Source organism: Saccopteryx leptura, chromosome 1 (assembly GCF_036850995.1).
Source record: "Saccopteryx leptura isolate mSacLep1 chromosome 1, mSacLep1_pri_phased_curated, whole genome shotgun sequence".
NCBI lineage: Eukaryota > Metazoa > Chordata > Mammalia > Chiroptera > Emballonuridae > Saccopteryx > Saccopteryx leptura.
The window spans coordinates 63,006,845-63,019,276 of NC_089503.1; the positions used below are offsets into that span (position 1 = coordinate 63,006,845).

A 12,432-nucleotide genomic window follows, 5' to 3' on the forward strand; every position below is an offset into this window, starting at 1 on the left:
AAGAAAATTTCTTCACTTCAAATAAAAAACTTTTACTACTCATGAGATATCCTTATTTATAAATAGGCTAATAAATGTAAAGCAGTAAAATCCTTTCAAAGAAACCAAACTGTAAAAACAGAAATGGAAGATTCTGATAACCAAAAAAGAATAGAATTTAAAATCAGATGATTCTCCCTGAACTATTCTTGAGACAATTGACATAAATAGCAGATAAAGAAGCTAAAAACAAATCACCCAATTTAGGACTTAAAAAAAGAAAACAAACAAACAAAAAATGCCATAGGGGTGACCTATAAATTTAGTTTGGATGTAATATTACATTCAGGGACTAATTTTACATAATTTTAATCATGAGAGATCTGGGTGATTTATGATCCTAAATTTTCATTTTTAATAAAATAGGTATACTATGTATTTAAAACTATTCATCACACATAAAGTGGTATAGATTTTTGAACAACTATGGCAATCTCTTCTTTAAAACTACTATAAATCAGAAACTTACTTGTGGAGGAATGATGTTTTCAATGCTGATGCCCACATACACCAAGCGCTCTTTCCTTTAAAAAGTAAAAAAGCACACAAAATAAAATTTGCTAAAAATAAAACTGTTATAAAAACATTACTAAAACACACAATACTAAAATTACGGTTTCGTGGTAGCAGAGGCTAGGTTACAAATACATTAGCTATTATCTATAAAACTTATAGTACTGGTATCTGTGGGAGGCACAAAATTTCTTAAAGGCATAAAAATTGTAGCTTTAGGAGGGGTTGGCAAGCTGGGAGGCAAGGGGAAGGGGATTAAGAAGTACAAACTTTCAGTTATCAAACAAGTCAAGGGATGTAATGTACAGCATAGGGAAAAGAGTCAGTAATGTAATAACTATGATTGGTGATTAATAATTAATTAGATTCATATTAGACATTGTGGTGATCACTTTGTAAGGGATATAAATGTTGATTCACTATCTTGTACACTCAATATTGTATGTCAACCATAGTTATAATTTTTTTGGAAACTGACTTATACCAACGAAATAAAACCTGTAACTGAAATAGACAAGGAAACTTCATGAAGAATAATAGTGTGACTGACTGATAAAGTGATTAGACACAAAGCCAACTTTGATTGAATAAACTACATCTTTGTCATGCTGGAAGTTTTTAGTAATACTGTATGGGTATATACACAGCTATAATTTAATTAATAATAAATATCACTATAAAATAATTCTTTATAACAGAACCATATCAAGGTCCCAATAAATGATGCTAAGACCATTCACTTCTTATTCACAGAGAAGACAAAAGCAATGCAGCCACATGGCTCTGTACTCTAGGATGGTACAACGAAGATATCTTCATGTGGATGTAGAACATTAATGACATCTTCATAGTTTCAATGCTAAGAGAGAAAGTTCTGTTGATTTAAATTCAACAAATTTTACATAACACCATACAACTGGTGCTTTCCATTTCTCCCCAAGTTAATTTGATTCACCAAGGACAGCTGAGCCCCTACATACATACCAGTGTATTGTGAACTGAATAGAAATAAAAGAGGCAAGAACAGTACTAGCTGAAATTAATAGGGAAGGCTTCATGGATAAATCAGAACTAGAGCTCTGAGTTATTAAATATGTTTGACACACCTGTCCTTATACTACTATCCAAGTTTACTGTGATACCAATTTCCTCATTTATACCCCCCAAATCTCTACTTTCACATGACCATTATTTTTCTTAACTGAAAAAAATAGTCATATTCATACTGGGTCATGATTTGTGTCAGGCCAGGAAATCTAAAGATAAATAACACATGGTTCTTGCCCTCACAATTATTAACTGACTGTTGTCCATTTTGAACAAGGGAAACATGAAAAAGAGATTTTATCTGAAGAACTAAGAAATTTGGGAAGGATTTAAATGCTTGAGTAGAATCTTGAAGGTAGGTATGATTCCTCATCAAAGCATTCTCTCAGTAATCTTATGGAAAGATACATCTACCACTCTATCTCACCACCACCTGCTCAATGTTCATATTGGGCCCAGACTCTATCATTACCTATAACTACACCCCTTCTAAAATTTCCATTCCAGGGATCCTATTCTCTGATTTCTACTGGCTCAGTTTCTAGCTCAGTCCCTCTGGTACACTGATTTCAACAATTGCCTTCAAAAAGACTCCAGTAGGATCTCTATGCACTGACCCTACCCTCTTTTCACTGTCCATCATTCCCTTCATGTCCTTACTTTCCCCCTTACCTGGCTTAGACTCCACGGTCCATCATTATAAATACTCCTTTGTATACACTTTCAATTCCTTGTCTCTTTCTCTCCTTCCCTCTGATATATTACCTGGAAAATTCCAACCCTGATTAAATCCAACTCTCTGCTAGCAAAGCACTAGAAATAGTACTCTGGAAGTATTGAACTATTTGAATTCCCAAATAATTTCTGGAACCAAGTTATGAAAGGGATGTTTCCGAATCAGTGGAATGGACTTCTGAAACATCAGATTTCAGAGCATCACAGCTCTATCTCTGTAGATAGTCGCTCACTAGTCACTAATTATTCATTAACACATCGTTTTTTTCACCATATTATACAGAGCCCTTTAAGGTATAGACCACAAAATATACTTCATGTTGATTACATTGCCTGGTATAAAGTAGGTGCTCAATAAATACTGATTAAGTGTTTAATAAATGCATGAATAGGTAAGATGACCTTATACAATGACACAGAGTAAGCAAGACTCTAAGTTGCTAGGATGAATGCTACAGAAATTATCTCATAGTTAAAAAAAAGGTGAATAAAACTGCCCACTTTAAAAAATAGATGAAGCAACCTAGAATTTACAGTTGATATATTACTTATTTTAGAAACACATATTTTGCTATGTAGAGCTCCTAAGATTCATACATATACATGTACAGTTGGAGCTATAAATAATAAAAGTTTTGTTAACCAGATTACTGAGGAGAATTAACAAACAGGAACAATTCAGTTAACTGGCATTGTGACAAATTGGTCTCTTGTAACAATAACTTTCCTCTCCTTTCTGTGATCCAATTCATATAGGATTTAGTGTGTGATTTAAAGCCACAATTACAGAGTCCTCTTAAAAAATGACAAATAAAGGTGATTACCAAGAGTAAAAGAGAAAGCAAATGAACTAGCAAATGGGAGACCAATAGTGTAAACAAATGCTGTGGTACATTTTAACGAATTTCTAAAATAAATATTTCTTAATTGCAGCTGCATGGCCTACAGTGTGTGAGGAGATAGTCAAAAAATTTTTATCACACTTTCTACATATAAAAAGGTATAGCACCACAGACTTCCAAAAAACAAGCAGATAGCAATGAATAGACAAATTCTTAGTGTTTGACATTATCGCTTTTAGAGAGAATACATTTCCTTCCAAGCTCTTCAAGGGTAAGACTATTTGCTATCAACACTGCTGAGTCAGATCAGCTTCAGAACATGAGAACACTGCTCATTTCTCAGGACAGGCAGATTTCCGAAAGACTGAAGCAAAGGGACATCTGATTTTCAATTACGATTTAATTTGAAGCATCTTTAGGTAGATATTTTCCGGTGTCAAAAATAAAATCAGGAGCAATTCTGCACATCACAATAGCCCTAATAATTTTATACAGGACTATTTTAATTTCTAAATACAAAAGTATTTAGAAAACCAATTTTTAATTGGTTTTAACTTTCATTTCCTAGTCAACTCTAGAGATTAACTTTGCCTTTAAATTAAGTACTGTCCATTATAAACCACACAGTTCAAACTGAGTAGTAAAGAAAAAAACACAAACAGGATTTGGAGGCTGAACCTCTTTTTAAGGTTCACCTTTGTAAAGTCAGTGAAATTATGGAATGACCTTACTACCTCAAGGCAAGCTAAATTTGTCAGGTGGGTGAATTATGTGACAGCAGGTAAAAGTTCAAGTAGTAGCAAATGAAGGTCATAATACCAATCAGGAAACATTGCTTAGATTATCTCATACTTTGTACAAATGAGCATCAAGTGCTGATTAATCCTCCAAAAAGTCTCTTCCACATCTCTACTTTATTACGACTGCCCTAGTTCAGGCCTTACTGGCTCTCACAACTGTACTGCAACAGCCTCAACTCTAATTCCTTCTTTTTACTGTTACCAGGGTTATCTTTCCCAAAATAAAAACCTGATTATGTGGATCCCTCCTTTGACGTCTATAGAAAATAACTCAAATTCCATAACCAGCTATGCAAAGCTGTTCACAATTTGGCCTCATCTCCTTTTATAGCTTGATCCCCTAGCACTCTACTACCGTCCATCACTTTTATACTTTGTTTTTGCTCACATTTGTGCTCTTTGCCTAAAATGTTCTTTCTCTGCATACCCACCTTTATAACCCCAACTTATCTTCCAAGGACATCCCTGATAAGCCCAAGCCCTAGAACTAAAATCCCCTTCACAATATTCTTGTATTGCTCTGAACAGACCTCCACTTGTCACTTAAAATTAACTGTATCACTGGCTCATACATCTGTATTCTGACAGAGGTTGACTTCCATGTAAGTGGGAGCTTTGTTTCACTCACCTTTTCTCTTCAATTTGTACATAGTAGGTATAAATCTATGTTTAGCAACAGACTAAACAAATGAGGTACAAATGAATATAAACATGCTATCTTGATTCTGAGACCCGTTTTAAAGATTAGGCTTAATTCCAGTTTTATCGCCTTCAAGAAGCCTTCTCAACTTCTTTAGACCATGCTGCAGAGGCACACACTTCTGCATTTAAATGCTCTTTATTTCACTTGTGTGATTTCTGCCCACACACAGACACGACACGGGTAACTAAACCACACACCAGTGCTGACAGTTTTCTTGTAGTCACTACATACTTAGGTATATATCCTCCACAATACTTGGACCAGTATTTATTCAGAGAAGGTTCTGATAAATATTTTAGATCAGGGGTTGGAAAACTCTTCCTGTAAAAGGACAGATAATAAATTAGGCTAGGTGGTTCATAAGGTCTCTGTAGTAACTACTAAAATCTGCTGCTATAGTACACAAGCAGCCACAGACAATATTTAACAAATGGGTGTGTTCCAATAAAACTTTATTTAAGTACAATGAAACCTGAATATACAGGTTTCATATGTCATAAAATATGATTGTTGTTTTGATCTTATTTACAATCATTTAAAACCAATAAAGATATCCTTACATAGCAGGAAATACAAAAACAAGAAGCAGGCCAGATCTGGTGCACAGGTTATAGTCTGCCTATCCCCACCTAAACAGATACATCATCTATACTGAAAGACAATTCTACCATCAAATTCTCAAATAAAAGAGTAACACACATATCACAATACCTCCGTTCAGCACGCTCCTTCTTCTTTAAGGCAACATCCAAATCTTGCAATTGTTCCTCTAATTTCTCACACAGTAGTTTCTGAAACAGCCACAGATGAATTATCATTTTAACACATTCCCACAATTGTCTGTCAGTTGCATGTCAGCTCATGGATACTGTGCTATGAAAGCGGATAGGGGCCACACAGTGAGAGAACACCGAAATGCCCCTTATGTTTAAATAAAGTGGTGCCACAACATCCAATGAACTGAAGACAAACAGAGTATCTTTAAAGTAAAGCACATAGTACAGAACCTCAACCTTGCTACAATACATTCTATACTTTCTATGCCTATCTTGCTGGCAGAAATCAATGTTTAAAATAGCATTTGGTTCAATGTGTATACAAGACAGTGATTAATTTTTTTTTAAATGCCAAGACATTTTTAAGGGAGAGAGTTATATGTTCAATAAAATATAATGGTGCCAACCACTAGTTTTAAAAAAGAGAAAGAGCCTGATCAGTGGTGGTGCAGTGGATTGAGCATCGACCTGGGACGCAGAGGTCCCGGGTTTGAAACCCTGAGGCTGCCAGCTTGAGCATGGGCTCGTTGTGTTTGAGCGCAGAGTTACCAACTTGAGCACGAGGTCGCCAGCTTGAGCAAGGCTCGAGCAAGGGGTCACTGGCTTGACTTGAGTTGATGCTTTCCATTTCTCTCCCTTCCTTTTCTCTCCCTTCCCTTCTCTGTTTCCCTCATTAAAAACAAACAAACAAAAAAAAAGAGAAAGAAAAAAAGCATAAAACCATGCCACATGGTTACTGAATCAAAACGAAGCTGAAGAATGTAATTGATAAAGCTATGCTAAGCCACAGAAATCCACTGAGAAATGCAATAAAGCCCATCATTTCTTTTTTTTTTTTTTTTTTCTGAAGCTGGAAACGGGGAGAGACAGTCAGACTCCCGCATGCGCCCGACCGGGATCCACCCGGCATGCCCACCAGGGGCGAAGCTCTGCCCACCAGGGGGCAATGCTCTGCCCCTCCGGGGCGTCGCTCTGCCGCAACCAGAGCCACTCTAGCACCTGGGGCAGAGGCCAAGGAGCCATCCCCAGCGCCCGGGCCATCTTTGCTCCAATGGAGCCTTGGCTGCGGGAGGGGAAGAGAGAGACAGAGAGGAAGGGGGGGGGGGTGGAGAAGCAAATGGGCGCTTCTCCTATGTGCCCTGGCCGGGAATTGAACCCGGGTCCCCCGCACGCCAGGCCGAAGCTCTACCGCTGAGCCAACCGGCCAGGGCCAAGCCCATCACTTCTAACCAAAATGAGACCAGGCTTGTGAGAGAAAGGACCCCTTGGGTGTAGTGGCACAAAACTATTCCTGTTCTTCAACTCACAGAAGTAATCACCTGAATCCAGATAAGAGATAAATAGGGTCCACGTTTCTATTCATGGTACCATCCTAATGGTACATAATTCATAAAACCATCTATAAAACTAATAATAAAGGAAGATAGGCAGAAATGAAAAAAAAGGATAATACAAAAGGATAAATACCAGGAAGTAACTATCTTTTGCTTTGTATCTTAATTTGAGGCTCTTTGTGCCTTTAATGAATGTGAGGGGGGAAAATCAGAGACTGTAATTTTACAAAAATTGAAGGTCTTCTGGGACTTGCTTTGGAAAAAAATTAACGGAAGACCTAAGAGATAAAAATGAAGGGTAGCCTTTTCAATAGTCTCTAATTTCACAGAAATTTAAACAAGAGGTAGACCAAATTTACAAATTGCTTTGAAGATTTAAAATGTGTTGTGGCTGTCAAGAAGTATTACTACTTTTTTTTTTTAACTATTTTTTTTTTAATTTTATTTATTCATTTTTAGAGAGGAGAGAGAGAGACAGAGAGGGAGAGAGACAGAGAGAGAGAAGGGGGAAGGAGCTGGAAGCATCAACTCCCATATGTGCCTTGACCAGGCAAGCCCAGGGTTTCGAACCGACGACCTCAGCATTTCCAGGTCGACGCTTTATCCACTGCGCCACCACAGGTCAGGCAAGAAGTATTACTACTTTGAATAGAACACCAAAGGCTAGAAAAGCAGAGGTGTGCTGGGTCGTACATGTTGGCAAGGGGGGCAGAACCACTCTCCATCGGGGATGATCATCAGAGGAGGGCGAAGGCAGGCAGTGTGATATCCACTGTCACAAGAGTCACACAGAAGAATCTGAAATAAACCAGATATTAATATCAACCTAACTTGATGACTAAACTTCCATGATTCAAGTTAAAATAAAGCCATTTATCTTAAGATTAATTTACTAAAATCTTTGTTTGCATAAGCATAATAAAAAAAGCTCTTAATAATTAGGGATCGAATATGCCATCTTTTTAAGTTAAAAAATAAAAAATCTAAGAAAATGTTAAACTACAAAATTAAGTGAAAAATAGCCTTTCTTAACTAGTTATAATCCTCTTCTAGTGTGCCACAGGGCTATTACAATAAATTTTTTATAACAGAGTTTTATAGATGAAGTATTACAAACTGCCCTTGTACACACAATTTTCCCTTTAAAAAGCATTTCAATTACCAATCTGTAGAATCATTCATGGTTCCTTTCATCATATAAATTGAAATATGAAAGGAACTGTGGTAAGTGGGGAAGAAAACTATACTTAGGACCACCATGTTCAAATATGAAGTCTTAAATTGATATTTTTTGTTATTTGATTTAAGATGACCAAGTTTCTAAAAATTAAAATGGTACATTTATGAATGTTTGAATTAAAAAAACAAACACTTTTATTTAAAAAACTTTTTAAGTTTACAGAAGAATTGCAATGACAGTAGAGGTCCCATAAACTCTTTATTCAGCTGCCACTAAAGTTAACATCTTACATAACCATGGTACATTTACTAAAACTAAGAAATTAACATCAATACTATACTATTATTTAACAACAGACTTTATTTAGATTTCGCCAGTTTTTCCACTGTCTTTTTTCTGATTCCAGGATCTAGTTCATGCAGTTAATCAAGTCTCCTTATGCTCCTCTAATCTGTAACATGTTCTTGGTCTTTGTTTTCCATGACTTTTGACTGTTTTGAAGTCAGATACTCTGTAGAGTGCCCCTGAACTTGAATTTATCTGATGTCATCTCTTGATTAGACTGAAGGTTATGGATTTTGGAGAAGAATCCCACAAAGGTGAAGTGCCATGCTCACTGTGTCATATCTGGGGGGTACTTGATAGCAATATGACTTATTACTGGTGACAGTAACCTTGATCACTTGATTCTGGTAGTGTCTGCTGGTTTTCATCACTTGAAAGTCACTAATTTTTCCTTTCCATACTCTAGAAGTGATAAATCCAGCTTACGCTCAAGGCGGGCAGGGGCAGGGAGTACACTCTACTCTCTGGTGGTAGGAGTGTCAAAGAATTTATGGATTTAAGATAAAATAGCCATAGCAATTAATACTTATGGGAAAATACTTTGAAGCTATGCAAATATTCTTAAAGTTTCACCCACTAGTTTTAGCACTTATCAGTAGTGATCACTGTAGTGTTCTAATGGAGATTCTCTAGTTCTCTCATGCCTTCTATATTTGTTTTTTGGAATTCTTCTGTAAAGAAAATATGTCCCTTTCCCCATATGTATTCATTTAGTCAATTACTTATTTATATCAGGATGAACTAATGAATATATTATTCTTTGGGTTAAAATATAAAACTATTACTTGTCAAAATCAAATTGGTCTAACTATAGATACACTGGGAGGTCTTCCAGGTTTGGCTGTGTCTACAGATTTTAATTGCATCTTTTTTTAAGCATTTGCTTACTTTCTGGCACTACAGGATACTCCAGGCATATTATTTTCTCTGCCCAAGCCTAATCAGCCATTTCTCCCAGAAGCCTTGGTTCCCTTAATGGAGAATGGTATTTAGAAACCAAGATTTGAATGCTGAATGCTCTCTGCTAATGGGTATCACTGCTCCAGTCTGTCACACGATAGAGCTCGGAAATACATTTCTGTATAGCAAGCCATGTATGTGCACATATGTCTATACTAAAGTAAGTATGAGTTCATACTAATATCTCCAGCTTTAACCCAGCACCACAGGGCTCGTTCTAGCCTTCAGCCTTGCTTATTTATAACTTTTTTCTCTGACAGTGAGAAAGCTGGCTTCTCTTATTCACACATTCACTTGATCAAACCTAATATATATGTAATTTCTAAATTCTAACACATACCATGGTGGGTGAAGGGAGGTGCAGAGATTTAAAAGTGAAAACGTACCCCCCCCTTTTCATACAATGAATCACCATTTGCTGCCAAAACCCAGATTTCAATGCTTCACTTATATGACTGATTGATTATATAGACATATATAGATGAACCTGGACACCTGATTTCATTTATCACATTGTTTCTATGGTAAAGCATAATCTACATTTCAATCAACAAAATTAAAAGTAAATTTTTAGGAATCAATTCATCTCTATAACAGTAATTATCTCTATTCCTCAATAAAAGTAAAAGTTCCATTAGAATAAATATTGCTATGTAGGATTTCCAAGCCTCAGGCAGTGAACCATTTATTTCAACTCTGGTTAACCCAGGAGTTCTATATTCATCTATGAATTTAGTGTTTTTCTGCTGTGAAATCAATGAGGAAAGGACCATGTCTTTTTAATTTAGAACCATTTCCCTACCACTCAACACATAATAGTTGCTTGACATTTTGATTTGAAGATTATCCTTAAACACATGGCATAAGAAATCTACTATTCAGGATCTTCAGTTTCTAACGACACTTCTCTTTGGCCATTAACCAGTAATGGGATTTTTAGAGCAGTTATTAAGGTAACTAAATAAATAAAAATTCTGTTTGTGTGCCAAGAAAGGTACAATTTTTATCTCCTCAATGTCCCTTCTGCTCACCTCATTTTACTTCTCATTTTCTCACACCCCTTTGTCACTGATATCTATTGCTGCCTCAGTTAAAGAAATTTGGAAATGGCAGGGAAAGATTATAAGTGCTGATTTTTACTAGAGTTACAGGGCAGGAAAGACCGCTATCTCATATCTCCTTCTGGCCTTTCTCCATACAAAAATTTTGACCTACCCTCCACAGCCTGATGATCACAAAAATGTTTGGAAGGGTCTTCTCTTTAATTAAAAAAAAAAAAAGAAAGGGGGTCTTCTCAGCATAATTTCAGCATCTACTCAGTGCTAAATCATTACCTAGTTCCAAGTTTATCTTTTACTTGAAACTTCCGAAACTAATGAGATTTGATAAACTTCACTGATTAATTTAGTTTCCAGATAGGAGTTTAACATTAAGAATAAAGCAAGTAACCACAAAAAACTTTAACCCAGCAGATAATAGATAAGCTAGGCAACATTACATAACATTAAAAGCAACCCTCAGATGATGTATGTAGTATTATTCCCATTTTACAACGAAGATATCAAGATACAGAGAAGAGAGCACCTGATAAGTGGTGGAAGCAGGATCTGCTGCCAAGTCTGTCTGGTCCATGCTTTTCCCATCACACCACACTGCTTTCTAGGAGAAAAGAGCCTTGGAGAACCACTTCATATGAATTTTCCAAACTTTAAAGGATCTCAAACTTTTCTGATCCACATAATTCTAGCCATGTGAAAGGATATTTCTTTACATTTCTTTCTACTTAATAGTTGGAGCCTGCCTTTTAAAGTAACATGAATTCAAAAGAACAGAGTAGTTGCATAGAATTGGGCCTACAAGAGTGTTTCTTCAATAGGCTCTTTAGAAAGCACTTAACTGCAGAAATATAGATATAGGTTAGGAACTGGTTTTCCTGATTTAGGTTACCTTTGAAGACCTTACTTCCTAAGCAAGAAAGTTCCATGTAAATCTGTCACTATTTCCAAATATATCTAGTTTTAATTTATCCTATTAAATTTTTTTTTAGAACTACCCATTTCCTAAAATTTAAAGTCCTATTAGGTTAACTACTTGATTAATATGTTGTTACAGAAAGGCAAGAAGGCCATCAGGCCTTACTTATTTAAAACTGCCACTTAAAAAATATCATTATAAAGTAACTTAAAGGGAAAGATGAAAATTTTAAAGAAAAAGAACAGAACAGAAACATTTGAATAATTTCATAGATTTGTAAGAAGAGATAAGAAGTGTATCCTTATGAAGAAGAAATATCAATACCGCGCTATAGAATGGAAGAAGGATCCTGACCTCCCTAGAAGTGGGTTATTTGAGAAATAGACATAAAGGTTATTTTTTGTATACACAAGCTCTGCAGCATTAAAAATTGCAAATTATGATCAAACCCAAAAGAGTTAGGCATCTTTGGAAAGCATAGCATGCCTTAATAGGAGCATTACATACTAGTTCAGGATGGTTTGGAAGGCCACATTTTTTGCATGGTTCGTCATCATCTGCTAGGACGGCTTCCTCACTCTCTTTTTCTTCCTCCTCTTCAGAAGCTGCAGACGATTTGTCACTGTCAGACCCTTCACTTTCATCGTTGCTGGAATATTTCCACCTGCCACGTGTTCGAGAACCAGTCCATCGAACTTTGCCTTTGGTTTTTACCTTATATAAAATAAAAAATTGGGATAATCTGGTATAAAAATGTAAAAAGAAAAATTTCTATTATGTGTCTCTTATAAAATATTTAGTCACTGCATAAAGAAAAGGAAAATTATTGTAGCTTCTTCAACAGATATACCTACTCTTTAATTTTGGTATATATTTATATTTCCACTATTTTTTCTATTTTGGAGGGTATTATAATAAATACTATCTTATACATATTTTCCCTAGTAATAAAATATTCTGCTAACATCACTGTAAATGACTATATATAATATGCTGTCACATAGTTTTATTTATCTAATCTTCTACTTGACAGACATTTAGGTAGTTTCTAATTTTTTTCACTTTCATGAACAACTGTATCCTTGTAAATATACTTTTACACACACCTCTGTGGTTAAGATAAATTCCTCAAAGAGAATTCTGGGTCAAAGAGCATGCACATTATACAGACTCTATAATAGACG

At 35.7% G+C, this 12,432-nt stretch overlaps 1 protein-coding gene across 3 annotated transcripts in view; it reads right to left on the minus strand.

The window, feature by feature from the left end:
• The window catches only part of RSF1 (remodeling and spacing factor 1), a 174,668-nt gene that overhangs the window by 33,995 nt on the left and 128,241 nt on the right, over positions 1-12,432 (minus strand). For 2 of the 3 annotated variants that reach the window (XM_066369263.1, XM_066369256.1), the window contains exons 7-11: positions 11,756-11,962; positions 10,859-10,933; positions 7,483-7,587; positions 5,391-5,470; positions 509-563 (exon numbers count right to left, since the gene is read on the minus strand). In XM_066369263.1, coding sequence (XP_066225360.1) covers positions 509-563; positions 5,391-5,470; positions 7,483-7,587; positions 10,859-10,933; positions 11,756-11,962 — 522 coding nt within the window. The remainder of the gene's footprint in view (positions 1-508; positions 564-5,390; positions 5,471-7,482; positions 7,588-10,858; positions 10,934-11,755; positions 11,963-12,432) is intronic. The other variant, XM_066369274.1, reaches the window with a different exon arrangement.